General features: G+C 48.5%; 2 protein-coding genes across 4 annotated transcripts; one reads left to right on the forward strand and one right to left on the reverse strand.

The window, feature by feature from the left end:
* The first annotated feature begins 9 nt into the window (after positions 1-9).
* Pradc1 (protease associated domain containing 1) lies at positions 10-5,597 on the forward strand. 2 transcript variants are annotated; one of them, XM_004849855.4, is made up of 5 exons: positions 10-186; positions 3,622-3,722; positions 4,364-4,473; positions 4,725-4,892; positions 5,108-5,597. In XM_004849855.4, exons 1-5 carry the CDS (start codon positions 141-143, stop codon positions 5,226-5,228), a joined length of 546 nt encoding a protein of 181 aa, XP_004849912.1. In that variant the 5' UTR covers positions 10-140; the 3' UTR covers positions 5,229-5,597. The 2 variants fall into 2 exon arrangements, with proteins under 2 accessions (XP_004849912.1, XP_004849911.1); XM_004849854.4 differs by lacking the exon at positions 10-186 and adding an exon at positions 874-1,046.
* Positions 5,598-6,016: 419 nt separating this feature from the next.
* Smyd5 (SMYD family member 5) lies at positions 6,017-19,560 on the reverse strand. Of its 2 annotated transcripts, XM_013074024.3 has the most exons (14): positions 19,414-19,526; positions 14,085-14,234; positions 13,890-13,998; positions 13,246-13,385; positions 12,659-12,780; positions 12,123-12,192; positions 11,464-11,568; positions 10,611-10,673; positions 10,323-10,393; positions 9,902-10,008; positions 9,452-9,508; positions 8,345-8,439; positions 7,558-7,628; positions 6,017-7,466 (listed from the first exon to the last, which is right to left on the reverse strand). In XM_013074024.3, the coding sequence occupies exons 2-14, from the start codon at positions 14,196-14,198 to the stop codon at positions 7,310-7,312; spliced, it is 1,281 nt and encodes a 426-aa protein (XP_012929478.1). In that variant the 5' UTR covers positions 14,199-14,234; positions 19,414-19,526; the 3' UTR covers positions 6,017-7,309. The 2 variants fall into 2 exon arrangements, with proteins under 2 accessions (XP_012929478.1, XP_004849918.1); XM_004849861.3 differs by lacking the exon at positions 14,085-14,234 and having other exon boundaries at positions 19,414-19,560.
* Between the last annotated feature and the right edge of the window lie 2,050 nt (positions 19,561-21,610).

Raw genomic sequence — 21,610 nt, forward strand, 5'->3', positions numbered from 1 at the left:
AGGCTTGGCCTCCGGGGCGGTCCGGCGCGAGGCACTATTTATCGAAGCCGAATTACGGGTGTGTAGTTTTCTCTTTGAACGTGAAGGATCCTTGCTCGGTTCCTTTCTCCCCTTGGACACCAGATCAAGACATGCAATAAATGCAAACATTTATTGAACGCCGAGTGTGGGACAAGCGTATGCTAAGTAAGCATATTATTCATTTAACTCTTAACAACCCTAGCGCGTTGGTACTGTTATTATGCCCACATTAGCGATGAGGCCGAGAGGTTAAGAAAGGTGTCCACAGTCACGGATGCACAGCAGGTGGGAACGAAACAGGCATGAGAAACTGGCTCCAGAGCCAGCTGTCTGGCTGTGCGCTGGTCAGCGCCTGTTCGCCGGAGAGCTGCATCAGGCCGCGCCCCAGAATCAGCCAACTGTGAGTGCACAAGCTGTAGTGGAACTGGGCCGACGACCACCTGGGCGCTAGACGAATGCCTTCCCCCAGGAGAGGTGGGAGAGGAAGGGGACACCTCTGGGAGAAGGAAAATGGTCGTCGAACGACGCTGACCCAAGCAAGAGCTTCAGGCCAGGACTTTCAGCAGCTGAAGAGCTCCTTCTGGCGGCCCTAACCTTTCCCTACCCTCTCCAGCCCGCCCACTGCCAACCAGGTCCTGTAGAGTCGAATCTATACTGAGAAACACGGGGGCGGGGCTGGGGTAAGGGCCAGCAGTTGCTGTTAAGAGTTTAGGCCAATCAGCCCTTGGTCCCCCTTCTCTCGGCCAATAGAAAGTGGGCTAGGGCGCAGAGGCGGAAAGTGCAGCTTCATGAGCAGGCGTCAGAGCCAATCATTCGTGGACCTCGTTGTCATCCGCCAACCAGCGAAGAGAGCGGGTCTGGGGGCGGGAGGCCAGAGCAGCTGTCAGGCTAAAGTCCGGCGAGCTACGAGCGCGGCTGGACAGCAAGAGCAAGCGCGGCGCCGGGCCGGGTCCTGGAGATGGTCCCCGGCGCCGCAGGCTGGTGGTGTTTGGTGCTTTGGCTGCTCGCGTGCGTCGCGGCCCACGGTGAGCGTCAATGGGCGGGGCTGCGCTGCGGGGCGGGGCTGGCCGTCCAGGTTGCGCACGTCTCGGGGCTGGGGGCCCCGGGTCGCCTTGGGGACCCCTCGAGTTTGGAGCCGAGCAAGTCTGGGGACGGGCAGCCAGAGTGAATGGGTGCTGGCCCCTAGGGACATTGAACTGGGTGCATCCTGACCCTGGGTTCGGAGACCTCAGCTCCCCAGGTCGAAGCAGGTCCCACCAGCTCCCCTTAACTAAAACCAACCCAGGTGATCTGATTGCAACCAGAGGAGGCACAGGAACAGCTGGAGATACGAGCTGGAGACATATGTGAGCATTGCTATGCATATACAGCACGCAGTCCTACACGTGGACTCACAGAAGCATCTGTGTACACAATTCGCTTGTGCCTTCACAAGCACATAAGCGTATACACCCACACACATATGTGAGCATATACACACACACACACACCTACAATTTACACACAGGTAAGGATATGCAAAGGCCAAGCAAAGGTGTAGGCGGAGAGGAGAGTTAACATCAATTCGGTAAGGCTTCCTGGGGAGTGCCTCTGAATCTGATGAGAAGTCCTCATTCATTTCCAGAACAAAAGGCCATATAGCCCAGGGCCAAGCCCTAGGATCTCTATCTGCTGGCTGTGATTTGAGCATAGACAGCTGGCTCACAGCAATAGGCTGGTAGTCTGATTGCCTGCTGGACCTGTGGTCGCAGCCTCTTTGAGCATTCATCACTCTTAGGACTAAGGAACCTAGGGACTAAAGTCCAGGTAAAACATTAAACTTTGATGCTAAAAAGAAATTCCTGTACCCCAAAAAACCGGTGGTTCTGGCAGTTCTCTTACTAATGGCAGTGGAGGTTTGTAGTTGTTCTTTTTGTGTGTGTGTGTGTGCGTGAGCCGGGGATCAAACTCGGGTCCTTGCGTTTGCGCAGCAGGCGGCGAAACCATTGAGCTAAATCCCCGGCCAAAATTTTTTGGATTTTTTTTTGGTACCGGGGATCAAACTCAGAACCTTGCGCTTTCGAGGCAGGCGCCGGAAACACTGAGCTAAATCCCCAGCCCTGCAGTTGTTCTTTCACTCAGTAACCTTTACTGAGCACCCACTATATCCCCGCCACTATGCTAGGCATTGGGGATTCAGCATTGAATAAAATTTATACAAATTTATAATTCTTGCCCTATTGGCTCAGTGGTTTCGCTGCCTGCTGCGCAAGCGCAAGCACCCAAGTTTGAGCCCTAGCACCAAAAAAAAGAATTATGGATACTGTACATTTACAAATTATGTTGAAAGTATTAATGGGAAAATGTACGTTTTTGAATGGGCAAAAGAATGGGCAATCATGGAACATATCTTTCTCTGAGAAAATAACATTTAATCTATGACCTGAAGGATGACTAGGAGTGAGGCACATAAAGTGAAGGTGGAGCTGAGCTTGGTGGCATAGATCTGTAATCTTACCTACTTGGGAGGCACAGGAAGGAGGATTACAAATCTGAGGCCAGCCTGGGCAACTAAGTGAAACCTTGTCTCATCCATTTTTTAAAAAGGGGTGCAGGTGGGATGGGGATGTAGTTCTTGATAAGGTGCTTAGCACACACACACACATACACACACATACACATAGTGGAGGTGGGGTGTAAGTAGGGACCCTTCCAAGTAGAGATAACAGCTTGCAAGAAGATACAAAGAAATGAACAAACTGAAAAGAGACTAGGGTAGCTTAAACACAGGAAGAGGAAAATGAAATTGTTGTAGTGGCCAGGTGGCAAGCCCTTGTACAGGCCCTTGTAGGCCACAGTGAAGAGTGTAGACGTTACAAAGGAAATCAGTGAAGGTATTAAAGCCCTCAGTCATGATATAATTACTAAGATTTTTTTAAAATTTTATTTTATTGGTACATTTTAGTTATACAATATAATGACATTCATCATTGGAAATTTGCACCTTTACATAATCTCTTGGAAGGGGGGAAAAAAAGAACTAAGATGTTTTAAGATACTTGTTTGTTGTTTAGGGAATGGACCTTAGGAAGCAAGAATGGAGGCAGATGGCAGCTGAGGCAGGAGGATTGCTTAAACTCAGGAGTTGGAAACTAGCCTGAGCAAAATAGCAAGGCTCAAAAGAAAAAGAAAATGGAGGCAGACAGACTGGTTAAGAAGATAGCACGATCAGGACAAGAGATGATAGTGACTGGGCCAGGGAAATGGCAGTGGACCAGAGTCAACTTCTAAGTTTCAGGGAGAATCTTCTGCCCAGGGCACTATACCTCCACCCTGAAATTTCCAGGTGTACTTAAGAGTCAAGAGATTAGAGGTCTCAGTCTTCTTAGTTCACCTCTGTCAGCAGCAGCAGCAGCAACAGCAGCAGCAGCAGCAGATATAAATCTCTGAGGTTACTAACTCCATCCATATCAGCTGTCCTGCCCACCCAGGGAACCCAATCAGCTAAAACTGGGACCCTGGACCCAGACTATAGCCAGAAAAGTTGAAGACATGGAGCTCATTATTTGAACTCAAACCACCCTGTTCCTGGGGGCTTTTCATGTGTACTTTTTCCTTCAGGCTTACGCATCCATGATTATTTGTACTTCCAAGTGCTGAGTCCTGGGGACATTCGATACATCTTCACAGCCACACCTGCCAAGGACTTCGGTGGTATCTTTGTAAGTTCAGCAATACCCTTGATCTCTGATCCTCAGCTTCTCCCTTTCCGTCACTGAGCTATATGGTATCCCTCTTCTCCCTTCTGAGTGCTGAGACAGGGAAAGGAGCAGAACCCAGCTCTGTTTCCCAGGAGTGACAATACAGAAAGAAAATGCTTCCAACTACTCCACTGATCATACTTAGACCTGGGCACCGTGGAGGGACAAGCTGCCTTGTTTGGGGGCATGTGGCACACACCTGTAGTCTCAGCACGTGGGAGACTGAGGCAAGAGGATTACTGTGAATCCGAGGCCAGCCTGGGCTACATAGTGAGTTCAAAACCAACCTGGACTACACAGATACTCTGTCTCAAAAAACAAAGAACGGCACCATCTTTACCTGCCAGCTCTACCTCTGGGTACCTACTTCCCCTCCCTATGTCTATAACCACCTCCCCTACCTATCTCACAGAAATACAGTATGAGCTTGTACAACCATATAGGTCTTTGTGAGAATTAAGTGAAAATGCTTAAGTGCCCAGCAAGGCAGAAACCACTCCACATTTCCTTCACCCTTTGTGATACAATGCCAATGAGATGAGATTGACAGCCCATTCTCAAAGCAGATGTCTCACCTGTCCAAATGTCTAAACATTTTTCAGCACACAAGGTATGAACAGATCCATCTTGTCCCTGCTGAACCTCCAGAGGCCTGTGGGGAACTTAGAAACGGTTTCTTCATTCAGGACCAAATCGCTCTGGTGGAGAGGGGGTAAGGAGTGGGCAGACATATAGCAAATTCTGAGACCATGGCTAGTGGTGGTAGTTTGAAATAGTTGTTTTTGAATAATCATCCTTTTAAAGGTCTTTAAATGCCTTAAGATTATCCATGCTTTTGAGTATGTACTTAAGGAGCCTTTTTTCAAGTTCTTCATGGTCCTCCTTTCATCCTCTTAGGGTTGTGGGGTGGGGAAGGGGTAGCTAGGACCTATTTTCCTTTGGTCTCATCACCACCTCTTGCAGGGGCTGCTCCTTCCTCTCCAAGACCCGAGTGGTACAGGAGCATGGTGGGCGGGCCGTGATCATCTCTGACAATGCAGTTGACAATGACAGCTTCTACGTGGAAATGATCCAGGACAGTACCCAGCGCACGGCTGACATTCCTGCCCTCTTTCTGCTCGGCAGAGATGGGTGAGGGCTCCTTGCCTCTGGCCTGTCAGCACCAAGTGGGATGTCATGACTGGGAGGTAACGGGTAATCACCAATCGCATCCCACAGGTTTTGTCATGGGGTACCCTCGTTGGAAGGCAAAAAAAATTCTCAGGCTCTGGAACTCCCAAGGGGGGACAGAGGGGCAGGTTGGGGTGCTAAGAAAGTGATCATCACCACTTTCCATGCCCTACCAGCTACATGATCCGTCGCTCACTGGAACAGCATGGGCTGCCATGGGCCATCATTTCTATCCCAGTCAATGTCACCAGCATCCCCACCTTTGAGCTGCTACAACCACCCTGGACCTTCTGGTAGAATTGGTCCAACATTCCAGCCTTAAGTGACCCTGGGCTTGGAAGGGGAAACCCAGGCACTCTGCTATTTGGAATCTGGGGAGAACATCTGTGGACAAGTGAAGCCAAGCAGAGGGAAGAAAGCCACATCACGGGCTCTCTCTTCACCAAGGCTCCCAAGGACATCTTGTGCTACAGGAAGAGGCAAGAGCCAAGCTCCAGGGCTTCTGGCAGGAATCTAGAACAAAAGGAGCTAGAAGGAGGCCACCTGTGACATTCCACCTGGTTCAACCTCCCCAACCCATGGTCTCCTCTTCACAGGAATTGCTGGAGAGGTTTAAGGAATTGGTGTCTGGGGACTCAATAAACTCACTGACTTTTTAGCAATAAAGCTCATCAGGATTCTGTCTCCTAGAACACACAGGGGTAGGGTTTCTACACTTACTCTTCTGGTCCCAAACCATCATTTTCATGGAAGCCAATTGAGGTCCAGTGAAGACAATCACTTTCCATAGATCCTTTAGGACCAATGCTCAGGAAGCTCCAGAGAGCTGTAGTTCAGTCCCTTAGGGAGAAGAATCATCTTGTAAACTAGTGCTGGCGATCTAAACCAGGCTTCAGAGGACATTTATTCTGGCTTTAGGACCATTTGCATGGCAAGTGTGGCTGAGACAAGAAATGAGCATAGCTGGGGAAACTGTAGCTCTTATCTGCCACTGTCACCTGGTCTAACTTGTGTCCCTTTGCACCTACCTCTATGACTGAGAGGCCTGTCCAGCCATTCTCCAAAAAACAATCTTACAAAGAAAGGCCTGTCACCACTCATATTTTATTGAGGAAGTGGGCAGGTGGGGCAGGAGATGGGTGCTGACTACTGTGAAGGAGCAAAGACCCAGCAAATGAGGGAGCAGATGGCCAGGTCCCACCGGGCTGCATGGCCCAGGGAAGGGCCTGAAGGATGCATCTGTCTTCCCTGGGATCTCTCAGAAAGGTGATGTGGCAAGCCCTTCAAGGAAGGCAGGCAGGAATGAATTGGGAGTGATGCTTGTAATGCCCACAGCATCCAACCCAAGAGTGAGAGAGATGCTCATCTAGGGGATGGAAGGGACACTCATGGCTAACCGCTAAGTATCTAGCCCAGCTCCTTTAGGTTTCTGGAAGACTTCCATGTTCCCCTGTGGAAACTAAAGATGGAGACTGAGGCCAGGAGAGCCCTTCACTGGCTCATTTTTACAGGCCCCAGGAAAATTCAAGCATCCTAAACTAAGGAGCACAGGCCTGTCATCCCACAGGTCTCAGCCAGATTGCTAGAACCCTCAGTGGGAAGGTGTAAGAAAGGGCGATGATCCCCTTTTAAGGAAGGCAGAAGCTCCTTCCATACCCTGTGGGGGCCAGCCACTGTGCCAGGGCCTGGGAGACAAGGCATGAGGTACAGAGATTCCGGAGTCTAGGGAAGGGGCTAATCCCCACTTCCCCTGATGTCCTAACAGTGGGAGTGGGGGGAAGGAGGGGAAATCTCCCTGGTCTAGTGTCCTCTGGTAGCCAGCCTTAGGGAAGGTGCTCTGGAGTCTCAGACCCTCCTTCCTGCCTCTTCCCTCTGGCTTATGGGCAGGCTATCACCCTACCAGCTATAGTCATGGCAGGTATGAGGTAAGGAAGCTGAAGTGCCATACCTCTCCTTTCCACTTCAGTGAGACTGGTGTGGTCTCAGATATGTCACTTTGCTACCCCCTCAAAATAAACCAATAATCAGTTGAGAGGGGAGAAGCCACTGGTGGAAGGTTAGTGTGGACTAAGAAACACTGTTAGGCCCAGACCCTGGTTCCAACCCCTCACTTAGAGTGGAGTAAACTCAAGGGAGGCCAGTTCTGGAAGGCTCAGTGATGGCACAGAGCCTGAGCCAACTCAGCAGAAGTGCTCAGTGCATGAGGTCTGTGGGAGATGCGGGGCCTAGGATGCAGCCCCCATCCTATGCTCTGGCAGAGTACTGGAAGGGGGAAAGCAGGCAATGGGAATGGGGAGTTCCTTCCAAGCCTCTTTTCTGAGGGGAGGGCCCCCTTTTCTAGCAGGATCTGGGGCACGGCCCATTCCAGGCAGGCAACATCACACATCAGTCATCTCATCCCCTAGCTCTGCATCTTCTGGCTCTTCCTCTTCCTCCTCCTCCTCCTCCTCTTCTTCTTCCTCCTCTGAGGTCACATTTGGTTCATCAGCCTCTGCCAGGCATTTCGGGCAGGAACAGACAAACAGATAGTTCTCCCTGCAGGTGTGGAGGATGATGAAGGTGAAAAGTCATCCACAGGATGGAGGACTCCCAAGCCCAGCTGCCCAACCATGTCCCCAGCTGGCACCTAAGGATCTTATGGCGGCTGTGGCGGCTGCGCTCCCGCTGACAGCAGTCTAAGTAGCTGATACAGATTTCCTGTAGGGCAGAGAAAAGGTGGGGTCTCATATTAGGATAGATTGGATTACACAGATTAATTAGATTAGATAAATGGAGTACCTTCCATTAGATAGGATAAGGGCTTCCCCAACAACTGCCCTATCTCCAACCACTGTTCCATCCCTGGGAGCCAGGCCTGAGCTGCCTTCAGTGAAGGGTGGGCTATCCCAATTCATTTTCCATGCCTTCAACAGGCAGGCATCATGAGGTTTCAGCAACCACTGTCAGAGACAGAGGATAGACTGCAAGTGGCCTCAGGCCATGGTGAAAGCCAGTCAGTGGCCAAGGTCTGTAGCTAGGCTCAGAGGTTATCTTGGTGTGATTCTACTTGCCCTGTGTACTGCACTCCTAGCCAGGACACCCAAACCTATACCAACTCCCCACAGACAAAGCCACAAAAAATTACCTCCCACTTTTTTAGAAGCTGCCGATCTGTTGATCAAAAGGTAGCTAAGGACAGGAACCTAGACACACAGCTGTCCCTCAAATACTGCTCTGAGGCTTTCTGGAGTTATTTTTTGAAGCAGGGTGGGATTAGAACATACCTATGGGCAAAGACTCAGGCCTTGAGGCATGTAAGAAGTCTCCAAGAGCCTGACCTTTAGGAGGATCTAGTCACTGCTGCTCCTAATCCCTGGAGAGAACTTAACAGGCCCACTGTCCACACAAACCTTTGCATCCCTGGTCCCCCTCACCTCTCCTGGGTTAATATCCTCCAGGGCGGTGACATGCAAAAGGAAGTTGTTTTCTGGGAAGGCAGTCTCTGCATTGGGAACACAGCTGTGGTTACCTGAGTCACAAGAGGCAGGTAATGAGTACTATTAACTAAAAAAAATAATAATCTCAACTTGGCAGAGCACTGAGTCCCTTCCCTTCTTGTTCTCAGAACCCTGGCAGGGGTGACTGGGTACCAGACCCCAAGTTTCCTGCCTCCTCATCCAGTGCTCTTTCCCGAAGACCACAGCACAAGGCACAAATGCACTCGCACATCATTGCCCACTCCAACCTCCCGAGACTGGCCATTCATTCTCAGTTATGTTCTCACTGTCTCATTAAGAGAGGTCAGGACTCTGAAAGGATGCCCATACCAGACTATTTAACTCAGTTCTGTCTGCTACTGGACATAAGGTAATGGCTAACTCAGGCCCTCTGAGTACCCTCTCTGGAGCCTGGCAGGACAGACGTGCAGTGAGAAAACCAAGGGCCAGGTGGCCGAGACCTGGAAAAGGCAGTTGTTGGAGCTGGCTCTGACCCTCCCTGTCAGGTGCTGAGGAGACTGGCCTCACCTGTGCTCCCTCTCCCCAGCACTCTGCAGGCCTCCTGGACTCTCCTAGTGCTCCCCTAACACACCCCAGGGCAGTGATGGAGCAAAGCCCAAACTTTCCTTTGCAAGAAGCCAATCTTTGTGTCTGCCTTAGACAGGGCCTGGCACACTATAAGGTTTCATGTATAAGTATGAAAACTGAGCAGGTAACTAGGGGTGTAGCTCAGTGGCAGACCACTTACATAGCATATGTTTGGCTCTAGGTTATCCTAGTACCACAAAAAAAAGAAAAGAAAAAAGAAAAGAAAAGAAAAAAAAAAGTACAAGCAACTGAATAAATAAATGGGGGAAAAAATGAAGCAAAAAGCCCTAAGGGAGTCCCCAAAGAAGCTCAGGCCTAACCCTACTCACAGACTCAATCCAGCCAGCCTAGAAGGACTATCTGAGAAAAATGAACTGTATCTATGAGGCTACCCAACAAGGGCCCAGTCTCTACCCACCACCACCCTCCTCCCTGCCACCCAGTGCCATGACTCACAGCAGCTCTGAAGCACAAAGAGGCCAGATCCTTCACAGTTAAGGAACTCACCAGTAGCTGTAAGATAGTAATATGCAGACACTGTTCTACCCATTTTATAGGTAGGAAACTAGGCTGACAAGGAAAGGCACCAGCTCTACTGTCCTACCACCCCACCATACTAACATACCCAGGGCCCACCACTTTACCTAAACTTGCTTCTCCGAAGCACAAGCTTGTTCTGTCTGCAATATCACCCTATTTGTCCGGCACTCCCCCTCCTCCCAGCATCAAGCCTCTGGGTGAATCTCTGGGCCATTTCTCAACCACTTGTCCTATGGACAGATCTGCAGCTGCCCACAGATACACACAGGATTACTTTACCCACCATTAACTCGGCGCTTCCTGGGAATGATTGTGTCCACCCTCTGACTTGGGTGGGGGGGAACAGAATGGCCCCATTTCACCAACCTGCCTCGATGTCCTTGTACAGCTGGTCAATGAAGGTATCCAGCTGCTCACGGTCCTGAGGTTTCAGCTCTAGAGCATCACAGGCATGGACCCACTGGCTCAGGGAGCTGGGTTCCCAGGCAGCCCATGGTTGGAGAGAAGGCCCAGGTCACAGGGCAAGTTAAGTCCAGGCAGAAGGGGCTCCTACCCCACCCCATTTCTTTCTCCAGGTTGGGGGCCCCAACTTCCCCAACAAACCAAAGCTCCCCGGTGCAAACTTCTCTCCACTGGACTCCTCCCAACACATCCAGCTCAGCACTCTGGCCAAAGTCACATCCTACCCCACCCCAGGCTTGAAAGAAGCGGTGGCTACCTTCCTCAGTCAATCTCCATACCGAACCATGAGGGACAACCTAAGATCTCTAGAACATTCTCTCCTAACCTGGTCCCAATCCCTTGGCCATTGGTCCCAACAAGAGCAAAGAGAGACCTGAATCCATCTGGAGTGAACCACTGGGGGAGAGAAAGAGAAGAGTTGAGTGCTTGGATTACAATTGCTTGCTTTTTTTCCTGCTATGGCTCTGTTCAGGAAGACTTCTAAGCATCTGCCCCACCTGGACCCCAGAAGACCAAGCCAGCTTTGGCTTAGCTGCCCCAGGAAATATGGACCCATTTGCTTCTGGGGAGTGGGGTGACCAGGAGGTGGTGGCCCCAGCCTCCCCACACACACCTGGCTGAGTGCTTCCTCATACAGGGCCTCTGTGAAGAGTCTCCGCAGAAGTTCTAGTTGGCCCTGTTGAAGGGAAATAGGGAAAGATTCATGTCCCTGGGGTTTCCCCTTGGCAACCAGGTAGGTCCTAGAAGATCAGGTGAGGGAAGAAAAAGGGCCTGCTCTGCAGACCAAGCTTTTCCTGGGGTCAAAGGAAGGCCCCAGAGTCCTTATCGCCAAAGAGCTTTGGGTTGGCTGGCCTCCAACCCAAAGTAGTGAACCCAAACTTTCTCCTTGTTTTCTAGCACTGGTACTAGTGAGGCTTAGGCAGCTTGGCTTAGGACATCTGTTCTCACCATCTCTCTTGGGCCTCCTGACAAACTCACCTCTTCCCTCTTTTCTGCTGAATTCAGTACAGGGGGGCCCACCCCAGATGCATCCCTTCCCCACATCTGCCTCTGCCGTCAGGCAGCTCCATGTAGAAATCTGCTGTCCTCAGTGCAAATCTGTTCTCTGGGATTAGGTACTCAGGGACGCTGGTAGCTGACTTTGGGGACCTTCAACCCTCCATTCTCCATTATAACTGATTTGCCTACTGCTACCCTCTGACAGGAGTCTTGCCTTCTCAGGCATCCAACCACTCCACTGCCACCACCCCAATCCCCATTTCCCAATTTTAGTTTCATGTTACATCATAAAGTTAAACAGTGACAGGAATAATGTGAGTCCTCTGATCAATTTTGGGGGCCCAGGTTCTAACCCCTTCCTGTAGCTGGGAAGAGACGAAATGTGGAGTTCCCCACAAGCAGCCACAGTCATCCCAGGCTATCTGGGAAGGGTGAGAGGTGGAGATAGGTCATGGGAGAAGACTAACCTTGAATTTGTCTCCCAGGAGTTTGTGGACAATTTCCTCCTCTTCATTGGCTGTTTTGTTACAGAACTGGGAGAAGAGCCTGATCCAACGGTCCTTATCCTTAGCCTATAGTGGACAAATGTACTTAAGGATCATGGACACCCACTTCCTTAGTGGCACTCCCATCCAGTGGAATAGACAGTCTGTTTCTAAAGCCCCTGCCATCAGGGAACAACTACCACACATGAGCTTCCAGGGCCTCGGCCTCTACCTGAGACTTTCTCCCCATGCTGCCCATATCCAATCATGTCTCCGGCTGGAGGTGAGACAGACAACTCAAAACACTTGGAGAACAGAGAACTAGGCCGAGGAACCATAATATTAATAGAAGAAGGTTAGAGTAGCTTCTCTCACTCTATATAAGAGAAAGAATCCTAAAAAAGTGGTGCTCATAAATCAAATGTTGTATGAGACATCTTTCTATAAATCAAAGATTACCTGCAAAATGAGCCCTGATTTCCCACACCTGACTTATGCTTAGCTAAGATTGTACAGAGCAAGCATCTCTCCTTTGGGAAGCCCATGAGTAACTCTGAATCCAAGCTAGGGCTCTGATGTGAGACTGAGACCCAGAGCTGAGTGTGCCAGTCACCTTCCCTGAGAGGGTCCACTGGGCTTACCTGCTTCACTGTGGCCACCATTCGGGCCATGAGCATGATGCTTGCAGTCTCAGGTGGGTAGTGAATACTCCTGGGCAAAGAAAAAAAAGTTTGGCCTTAAAATTCCCTCCCCAGTAGCTGAGGTCTGGAAAGCTCAGTCGACTGCCACAGAGAAACCCTACCACTTCCATCAACCACCAAAAGGAGAAAGTCTTGAGCAGGACTTAGGCAGATTTTGCATCCCTATGGGCTATTTCTGGAAGGTGTAAAGCACTGAGGATGGTGGGAATGGCAGCCCAGATTAGAGGCAGAGGATTGGGTGATGTGCCTTCTGTTTAACCCTAAGAATAGAGGAAATATCTGCAGGATGGTAATGTGGAAGTTGGCAACATATGCTAAGCCTAGGCAAGTAGGTCAGGACGGATGGATAAAGAAGAGAGGAAGATGGGCTGGGGATTTAGCTCAGTGGTTCCAGCGCCTGCCTCACAAGTGCAAGGTCCTGAGTTCGATCCCCGGTACCAAAAAAAAAAAAAAGAAGAAGAGAGGAAGAGACCTACCTCCATGCCTCCTGCAGCTTATTGAGAGGATGCAGGGGGTCATCTGGAGAGGGGCCTGGGCACAGGACTCGGTGGTATTGCTCCGCAGCTGCCAGCCGACATTCTGCACTGCAGTACATCACCTGTTAGGTGGGGAGGAGGTCAGTGTCCTAGGATCTGGCCATGGGGTGAAGAGAGCAAGGCACAGACATCCCGTAAGGCACTTGCCTCCCCTAACTGGATTCCTTCCACCACAGCCTCTGAGGAGCTCAGAGAAATTATGAGATGAGAAAACATAGGGTACTCTGAGGCCATGTGGGAAAGCACCTAACCTAGACTTGTAAAATCACAGAAAGAGAAGAGAACTTTTCAGGTAGTGAGGAGAGCCCTAAGAAGGCAAGCTCCCACCAAGCCCATTTACTAGACAATGGAACTGGAACAAGGAGGATAGAACAAACAATTATTGAGTCCTTTCAATGTTTTAGCCAACATCATGGCTCTTGAGGGCTATGATCAGGTCTGTCTGAGTCCCAGTCTCCCCGGTGTGGACTTCAACTAAGTCCTCTCTCACCCACCCACCTTCAGGTAGACTCCCCTGGGATGCTCACCTGGCAGTGGGGACAGTTCTGGTGGAGTTCCTTGTGCACAGTGCATAGCTCTGGGTGAGGCAGAACCTGGCCTGGTTTCCCAGTCAGCCTCTGGGCATTCTCCTCTGCCTTCTCTAGAGCCCTGAGGCAGTGGTCACAGGCTAAGGATGAGAGCCAGACACAACAATGTAAGTGTCCCAAGAGCCTCATCTCCCCTTTCACAGCAGTATTCCCCCTCCACCCCTCCAACTAGGACAGTGCCTGACAGTGCTCCACCCAAGTGTGTAGAGTGAATGAATGACTATTTTAATGAATGAATGAATGAAGGAATCTCACATATACCCTCAAAGGTAAATGACCCCTCTTCCTCTCAAGAAACCCCTGGCATCTCCTGACTCCCCGTTTCTCAATCCGACTCTGTGTGTGGGGCTCTGAGTTCTGCCTGAGAGATAGTACGTTAGAGGAAACTGTTATTGCAGGCACGCAGCCCCCAATGCCTGAAAGTAGACAGAGGTGTGATTCTCAGGCAGTTCTGCAGAAGATAGCATTTTCTCCCAACACCCAGAGTCCCAGAGACATCAGTCAGTACAGATATATGCAGCTGTCTTCCATGCACAAAAGTGGCAGGGCCCAGCAGCCATGAGAAATAGGTGAGATGTGCTCACCTCGGTAGCGATAAAGTGCATTCCAGAGAAACTGTGCAGCCACCAGGGGCCTTTCTACGAAGATGGTCTCTCCCTTCCGGATCAGTTGTGTGGCAAACAGTCCCTTTCCCTAAATGGCAGAAAAGGAACAGGATACCCATAAGAAGGGACTGAAGACAGACCTCCAAGAGCTCCTGGAAGGCTGTCAAGACTCACCCCCACATGACTTCCTCTTAGCAGGGGCCTTTGCCTCTGAGGGTTCAGAGTGAATGTTCTGCAACCTCCATAACTTCCTGCCCTGGAAAAGTGGCTCTGACCTTTCAGATGCATCTTTCAGCCCATTTGGAGCATGGACAGGGGAAGGAGCTGCAACAGCAACCACATATGGCTATTCAGAGAATTCTTACAATGGCTAGAGCAGGGCCAAAGATCCCAGCAGGCTGAGGAGCTGGTAATGACAGAGCAGCCTTTTCTGCCCAACCCCAGCCCTCACAACCTTCCAAGGTCCCAGCAGTGGTGCTGCTGCTCTGGGTTGCAGAGAAACCCTACACCTATAGGGAAGTAAGCTTAGTTTAGAGAAATGCCTTCTTCCTTGGTCAGCGAGGTACAGCAACTATGGTAGCACAGCAACTATGGTAGCACAGCACCTGGCATCCAAACAAGCACGCAGGTGTTGTACTAAAAGGAATGAGCTAATCCTAGCACCAGCCTTAATGTTAATTTGCTGTGAACCTGGGAGCCAACTGCTTTGCTTCTTTGCACCATGTCCCATGTGAGAAGTGAGAATGATAACACCTACCAGGTAGTTTCCAGGATGCAGTGATACAGCAGATACCTCATGGGCTCTAGCTTCTCACTACTCAATGTGAGGTGGATGACTAGCAACAAGGGGATCACCTGGGATGTTTGAATCTTAGGTCCCTCCCCAGACTTGCTGAATCAGAATCTCCATCTTACCAAGAAGCCCAGAAGCTTCCTATGCATGTTAAAGTTTGAGAAGGATTAGTCTAACACCCTATCATCCATCTATCTATCTCAGGTGTACAACACTGTACACATCACGATGATTGATGAGTAAACAATATCTGAACTGCCATCTCTCAACTGTGCCACTCAGGAGCTGGCTTCAGGACCCAGGCAGTTACTGGCCCTGCTGGCACTTAATCCCCTTTCTCATTTAGGGAAGACAACAGTGCCCATGCCAACACTGAGCTGGCACAACAAAGGGAGAGAAGAAAAATGCTTGACACAGCAGTAAAAACACCATGTCACTATGACTTCCTGAGTAGCTGTTCCTTTTTAGCTCTGGTGCTCTGGCAAGATGTAGGCCCCTACCAAACCTAGAGCAAAAAAGTTGTGTAGACCAGGCTAGGCCCTGGGTAACCCATGAGCCACAAAATCTCAATCCTGAACAACTCTAACAGGAGAATGGAATGGGTAAAACAAAACCAGGGCAACGCCATAAATGCACCTTGACTGACTTCCTGCAAGCTCCCACTTCTACATTTTGTAGCCTCTGAGCCCCAAGTTGGCAAAATGAAAACTTACCCTTCCTCTATGGGACAAAAAAACATGAAGACAGACCCACATTGTCTCTGGTAACTTCAAATCTCAATACTGGAGAAACATAGATCTCTTTCCCCCTCTTCTGGGGGATCAAATTGATAAAGTATTTAGTAATCAAAACAAAAGGGGGAGGGTGGCACTGGGGATATAGCTGAGTGGTAGAGCAGAGCATACATGAGGCCTTGGGTTCAATCCCCAGTACTGAGGGAGGAAGAAAAGAGAAAAGGAAAAGGAAAAGAATCAGTATGATTTCTTTTATAAATTCACTCATCCCCAAAACAGAGGAAAGTATTTCAAGAAACACAAATCCTATTCCTGTCAAGAAGTGTGAAGAGCTGGGAGTGGTGGCACAGGCCTATAATCCCAGTGCTTGAGAGGCTGAGGCAGGAGGATGGCTGTGAGTTTGAGGCCAGCCTGCGCTACAAGGGAGACTTTGTCTCAAAAAAAAAAAGGGGGGGGGTGGAGAGCACTGAAAGGAGAAGAGCCATACAAACATATTTCTAGTTTGACCAAAAAAAAGTTTTAAAAAAAAACTATGTAAAACTCTAACTTCTGTGACACTGGGGATTGAACTCAAAATCCTTCACACTGAACTACATTCCCAGCCTTTCATTTTTTATTTCCAAAGAGGATTTCATTAAGTCACTAAGTTGCTTGGGCTAGGCCCAAACTTGTGATCCTCCAGCCTCAGCCTTCCAGAGTGCTGTGATTACAGGTGTGCAACCATGCCGAGCTCCATGTAGTCTGCTGTGGATGCTAGCTAGAATGCCATTCTGGTGTACACTAGCCAGATCTCAGCCTGGCTTATTACTGTCCGACCTTTTTTCCTTTTGAGTTATTTTGGTCATTTATATTTTTCTAGAAAATCACTTAATCAAGATTTTAAAATGCACTACATCGAAGCCAGGCATGGTAGCACTTGTCTGTAATCCCAGCACTTAGGAGGTTTGTTTGTCTGTCTGCTTATTTATTTATTTATTTATTTGTATTTTGAAACAGGGTCTAGGTAGCCCAGGCTGCCCTCAAACTTGTGGCAATCCTCCTGCCCCAGCCTCCCAAGTGCAAAAGATAACTGGGAAAGAAAATTATGCCAGAGTGAACATAGGGTATCTGCACGGAACGTATGCGCCTAGACCTTTGATCCCAGGAATGAGTAAGATACACCATAAAGGATCCATAAACAAAGAGTTTGGCTGATGAAATGTGGCCATATGCTCCAAGACCTTTGATTCCAGGAATGAGTAAGATACAATATAAAGGATCCATAAACAAAGAGTTTGGCTGAAGAACTATGGCCCTCCCATGAAAAGAACTACTACTCAACTCTTTAAAAATTAACATGTAGTAGAGGGCTGGGAATTTAGCTCAGTGGTTCCGCTGCCTGCCTCGCAAGCGCAAGGACCCGAGTTCAACCCCCGGTACCCCCCCCCAAAAAAGAACATTTAATCTACTGGAAGACAAAATAGGTACAACTCTGGTACCAGGGATCCAACTAAGCACCTTGCGCTTGCCAGGCAGGTGTGGCACCGCTGAGCTACATCCCCAGCCCAAAACAGGTACAACTCTTGAAGACAGGTGTAGGCAAGGACTTTCTGAACAGAATCCCAATGGCACAAGAAATAACACTGAGAATCAACAAATGAGGTCATATCAAATTTAAAAACTCCTGTACAACAAAGGAAACAACCGACACAGTGAACAGACAACCAACAGAGTGAAGAGACAATCTACAGAATGAGAAAAATTTTTGCCAGCTATTCCATGGACAGAGGACTAACAGCACGGATATATAATGAACTAATCGGGGCGGGGATTTAGCTCAGTGGTGCCGCCGCCTGCCTCACAAACGCAAGGTCTGGAGTTCGATCCCCGGTACCAAAAAAAAGAACTAACCAAGTGTAGTAGCACATGCTTAAAATCCCAGCACTCCGGAGGATCAGGCAGCCCAAGAGTTCAAGGACAACCAAGGCTACATAGTGAGTTCAAGGCCAGCCTGCACTACATAGCAAGACCCTGTCTCAAAAAACAAAACAAAACAAAAATATATAAAGAACTAAAATAAATTAGATTCCCCAAAAGACTCAATAAAAAAAATGGGCTACCAAAATGAATAGACACTTCTTGAAGAAGTACAAATGGCCAATAAATACATGAAAAAATGTTCATCATCACTTGTCATCAGAGAAATGCAAATTAAAACTACACTGAGATACCATCTTACCCCAGAAAGAATAGCTATCATCAAATAATCTAATAATAACAAAAGCTAGCCAGGATGTGGGGGAAAAGAAACACTTCTACGTTGTTGGTGGGAATGTAAACTAGTACAACCTCTATGGAACTCAGTGTGGAGATTCCTCAAAAAACTAAAAATAGAAATTTCACTTCACCCAGCTATTCCCCTTTCAGGTACTTTCCCAAAAGAGTGAAAAATCATCATATTACAGTGATCCATGCATACCCATATTTATGGCAGCACAATTTATAATAGCTAGATCTTGGAAATAATATGTATGTCCATCAGCTGATGGATAAAAAGAATGTGGTATTTATACACAATAGAGTACTACACTGACATAAAGAAAGATAAACAAGGTGTTTGTAGGTAACATGAAATTTGAGAGCATAATGCTAAGCAAAAGTCTGACACAGCTCAAATATCACATGGTTTCTCTTATATGAGAAACACTATATACATACATACAATCCTAGCTATTTGTGTGTGCATGAGAGAATGCAATATAGAAGAGATAAACAGGAAGTAGGGAGAAGTTCAAATACTTGCCCAAATTACAAATTCCATTGTTTAAAAATATTTCAATATTTTTGCTAATTGGTTTCATCTATACTACTAGTTTATCTTGGTTCATTAAAAAGAAAGCTTTGTGTTATTATGTTTCTTTTTTGTAAGAATCTTTTCGGTTTATGTCTTTTACTCTTGAGAGCCTGTTTGGAGGTTCTAGCAGAGGAGCACAGCTACTCATATACCCTTAACCGAGGAATCAGGGGTCGTCATTGTCTTTGACCCAACGAGCATGCAACTTGGGGACAGATGTACATGGAGCAGCGAGGGAGGAAGAGGACACCCGCCCACCCAGCCAGATCAGCCGAATCAACTCTGGCAATGAATGGGGTGACAGATGTTGCAGCCAGATCGCCTTCACATCCTCTGTCTTTTACTCTGAGCAATTACTTTTAAGATAATGTGTATTGTTATCTTTTTTTTTTTTTGGTGTGTATTATCTTATTTGATTATGAAACTTTTATTTTTTCAAAAATTTAATACGTTTATTGATATTGAAATAGGTTTGTTGATACTGAAAGATTCACTGTTGCATCCAAAGAGCAGTTTCTAAAAATGTGATTTAATATACATACACATTTGCACAAGCACAGGATTATGAGTGATTTTTATCTTGTTTCCTTCGATACATTTTATATTTTCTTCTACAAGGAACTTCTAAAACATGATAATAAAAAGAACATTCATATCACTCTGCTGCTTAAAACCCTTCAAATGCTCGCCCAGCATTTGGGTTCTCGCTCAAATTCTTTAGCTCTTGAAGACCCTTCATATGGTCCTCATCTCTCCGTATCCTACCACCCATATCTCACACAAAAAGGCCTCTGAGGACCCAGGGTTTTTTTATAACTGACTTCCCTCTCTCCAGTACGTCCCCATTAACCGCTCCCGGGTCCCGGCAGCAATGCCTTCAGCCTGGCCCAAGAAGCTCAGAGACCCAGCTCCTTCTAAGGCAGCCACAGCAGGCCGCAGGCGGGAGGACCAGGTTCCGCTAGAAGGGGCAGCTCACTGAGACTCTGGAGACTCGGATTCACCCCGTGACCACCTCAGGAGCCTGAGCACCGAGACAGACAGGGAACCCCTGACCACGAGCAGGGGCTGGGTCAAGCGGTACAAGCGTCTCTAGGCATGGATCTCTGGGGCTATCTCCAGGGACGGGGTGCACCCTGGCCTCACCTTTGCGCTGCTCACGAATCGGACTTCTACGGCAACCCGGCCCGAACCCGCCACGCCCACGCAGAAGGAGAAAACTTCGCACATGAAGGCCGCCATCTTGGGCAAGCCTCCGCCTTCTGACCCTTGACCCCGTCTGACCCGGGAAGCTCCGCTCCTGAGGCCCCGCCCCTTGCCGAGTGTTTCCACGAAGGTGGGGATTTTCCCTCGGGCGAGTTCGAATTTCGGTTCCTTGGTTCCTTGACTAGCTGTAGCTGGACTTGCATTTGTACTCTCACATCTGTGCAGTTTTGTGGCTGTCTGCCTGCGTGGCTGGTATCAGAGTCTATGTATGTGTAGTTTTGATGTATTTGAGTCCGGATTCACATTTGTGTCTACTGTGCCTCTGTCCACCAAGTGGCTTGCTAATTGAGAAAAGCAGTTTATGGACCCAGCAGAGAGAACAGCGAAAGGCAGTTATTTCTGTTCCCTCTCTCATACTAAACCGTAGGAATAGCTTATACTCTAGGGTACAATTACCCCACCTACTCCTTCTTCAAAGTCTGGTGCAAGATTGCCCTTCTCGGGCTGGGGATTTAGCTCAGTGGTGCCTCCCCTGCCTCACAAATGCAAGGTCCTGAGTTCGACCCCTGGTACTGCAAAATCAAAAAACAAAACAAAAAAACCCTCTGCAGCAGGGCAGACTGTCCTAGGTAAGATCAAGCTGCACAGGTGTGTGTCTCAGATTCTCCAGGGATTTGGGGACCTTTGAAGCCCCAAGATGATGGAAAAGTCCAGAGTTGATCTCAGTCAGGTCTAAGGACCCCTCCAACTGGACGCAGAAGTGAGTGTAAGTGCAAATGCATCAGAGAACGAAAGAGAGGTGTGTCCTCTCATTTGGGACCCCAAAAGCTGCCAACCACTGGCCTATGGCACTTGTTCCTACAGCTAGGCCTGACCCCCATACTTTTCTTTCCTTGCTCCTCATTTGATTCTGTGTTCCTTGAAAAGGAACCTGTGGTCTCATGGTGACTTTTGGGGATTGGGCAGTAATTGTTTAGTAGGTAACTGACCTTTTGATTTAGTATAAGTGTTGCAGAAGCAAGCACTGATCTATTTATTTAAAAAAAAAAAAAAAAAGTAACAAGTGTGGTGGCACATGCCTGAAATCTCAACACTTGAAGCCTGAGGCAATTGGAGCCTAGCCTGAACAACTAAGCAATTTAGCAAGACCCTGTCTCAAAATTTAAAAAACAAAATAAGATAAATGAAAAGGGCTAAGTATGTAGTTCAGTGTAAAGGCTCTGGGTTCAATAGCCAGTACCACAAAAAATAAAATAAAATACAAGTGGCCCAGCTTTTTCTGAAACAGGCAGGTGCAGCTGGATTCCTTTGATTAGTAGAACTGACTTTGAGTCCTGCCTTAGGAAGAACTTCCCTGAAGACAGGGACAGAGAAGCATTCTTGAGTCTGGATGCTGGCTCCCCTCAAGCCTGCTACCCGATATCCAGGAATCCACCCCCTTGGGTGCAGGTTGTTTTCCAAGGCCTCCTTGGCTCCCTGCCTTTCTTCCTCCTCCCTCCCTGAGAGCAGCTAGGGACCAGGAGGAAGGGCAGACCTCCTTCCACCCCAACTTCCACCCCCATCACCCCCTCCCAGCCATTGTAGAATGAATAGTCTAAATATTAGCTCTGAAAATGGAGGTTGTTGGCTTCATCACAGCAAGTTATCAGCAGGCTCCCTAGCCAGAGACTGAGCAGGTTCCTGGGAAGGAAAGGCAGCCACGAGTCAGGATTTTGTAGGGGATAAGGGGGTGTGACACGGAGGCAACATAACTATTTTGTGAAAATACAGCAATGTTCTGACAGCATGGACTCAAATTTATCTATTCTAGATGAAGACGAGGAGGAAGTTGAGGCAGGTACCTGGACAGAAAAAGCTGGGGGTCAGGGCAGCATGTTGCTCAAGGAGGCAGTTGGAACTGAGCTCCTTGTGGGAGTGGTAACAGTTCAGACAAATCAAAAAACCTCAGACCACCGTGAAGAGAAGCAATCTGCCTTTCCCTCTTCTTTGCTCTCAACTCCACCATCTCTGGTGAGGAAGATTCTTCTACACCTAACCACTGATTGAGTGAGGCCCTTTCTCCTCCATAGCAGGCCAGGAAAAGATGATTAATCCTTGGGAAGTCAAGGCTGGTGTTGGTACCACTCCCTCAAATGAG

This window comes from Heterocephalus glaber, unplaced genomic scaffold (genome assembly GCF_053883595.1).
Source record: "Heterocephalus glaber isolate CG9 unplaced genomic scaffold, H.glaber_assembly_v1.0 deba00001496, whole genome shotgun sequence".
Lineage (NCBI taxonomy): Eukaryota > Metazoa > Chordata > Mammalia > Rodentia > Bathyergidae > Heterocephalus > Heterocephalus glaber.

Bases quoted from the DNA above. Each gene is read 5' to 3' on its own strand.
- Pradc1 (XM_004849854.4), top strand. From the start codon at position 980: ATGGTCCCCGGCGCCGCAGGCTGGTGGTGTTTGGTGCTTTGGCTGCTC. The intron at 3,723-4,363 runs GTAAGTTCAGCA...AACATTTTTCAG, and splicing joins AGGACTTCGGTGGTATCTTT to CACACAAGGTATGAACAGAT. The intron at 4,893-5,107 runs GTGAGGGCTCCT...ATGCCCTACCAG, and splicing joins TTTCTGCTCGGCAGAGATGG to CTACATGATCCGTCGCTCAC.
- Smyd5 (XM_013074024.3), bottom strand. From the start codon at position 14,198: ATGCATCTGAAAGGTCAGAGCCACTTTTCCAGGGCAGGAAGTTATGGA. The intron at 10,674-11,463 runs GTTAGTCTTCTC...TCCCTTCAACAG, and splicing joins TCCTGGGAGACAAATTCAAG to GGCCAACTAGAACTTCTGCG. The intron at 7,467-7,557 runs GTGCCAGCTGGG...CCACACCTGCAG, and splicing joins AGCCGCCATAAGATCCTTAG to GGAGAACTATCTGTTTGTCT.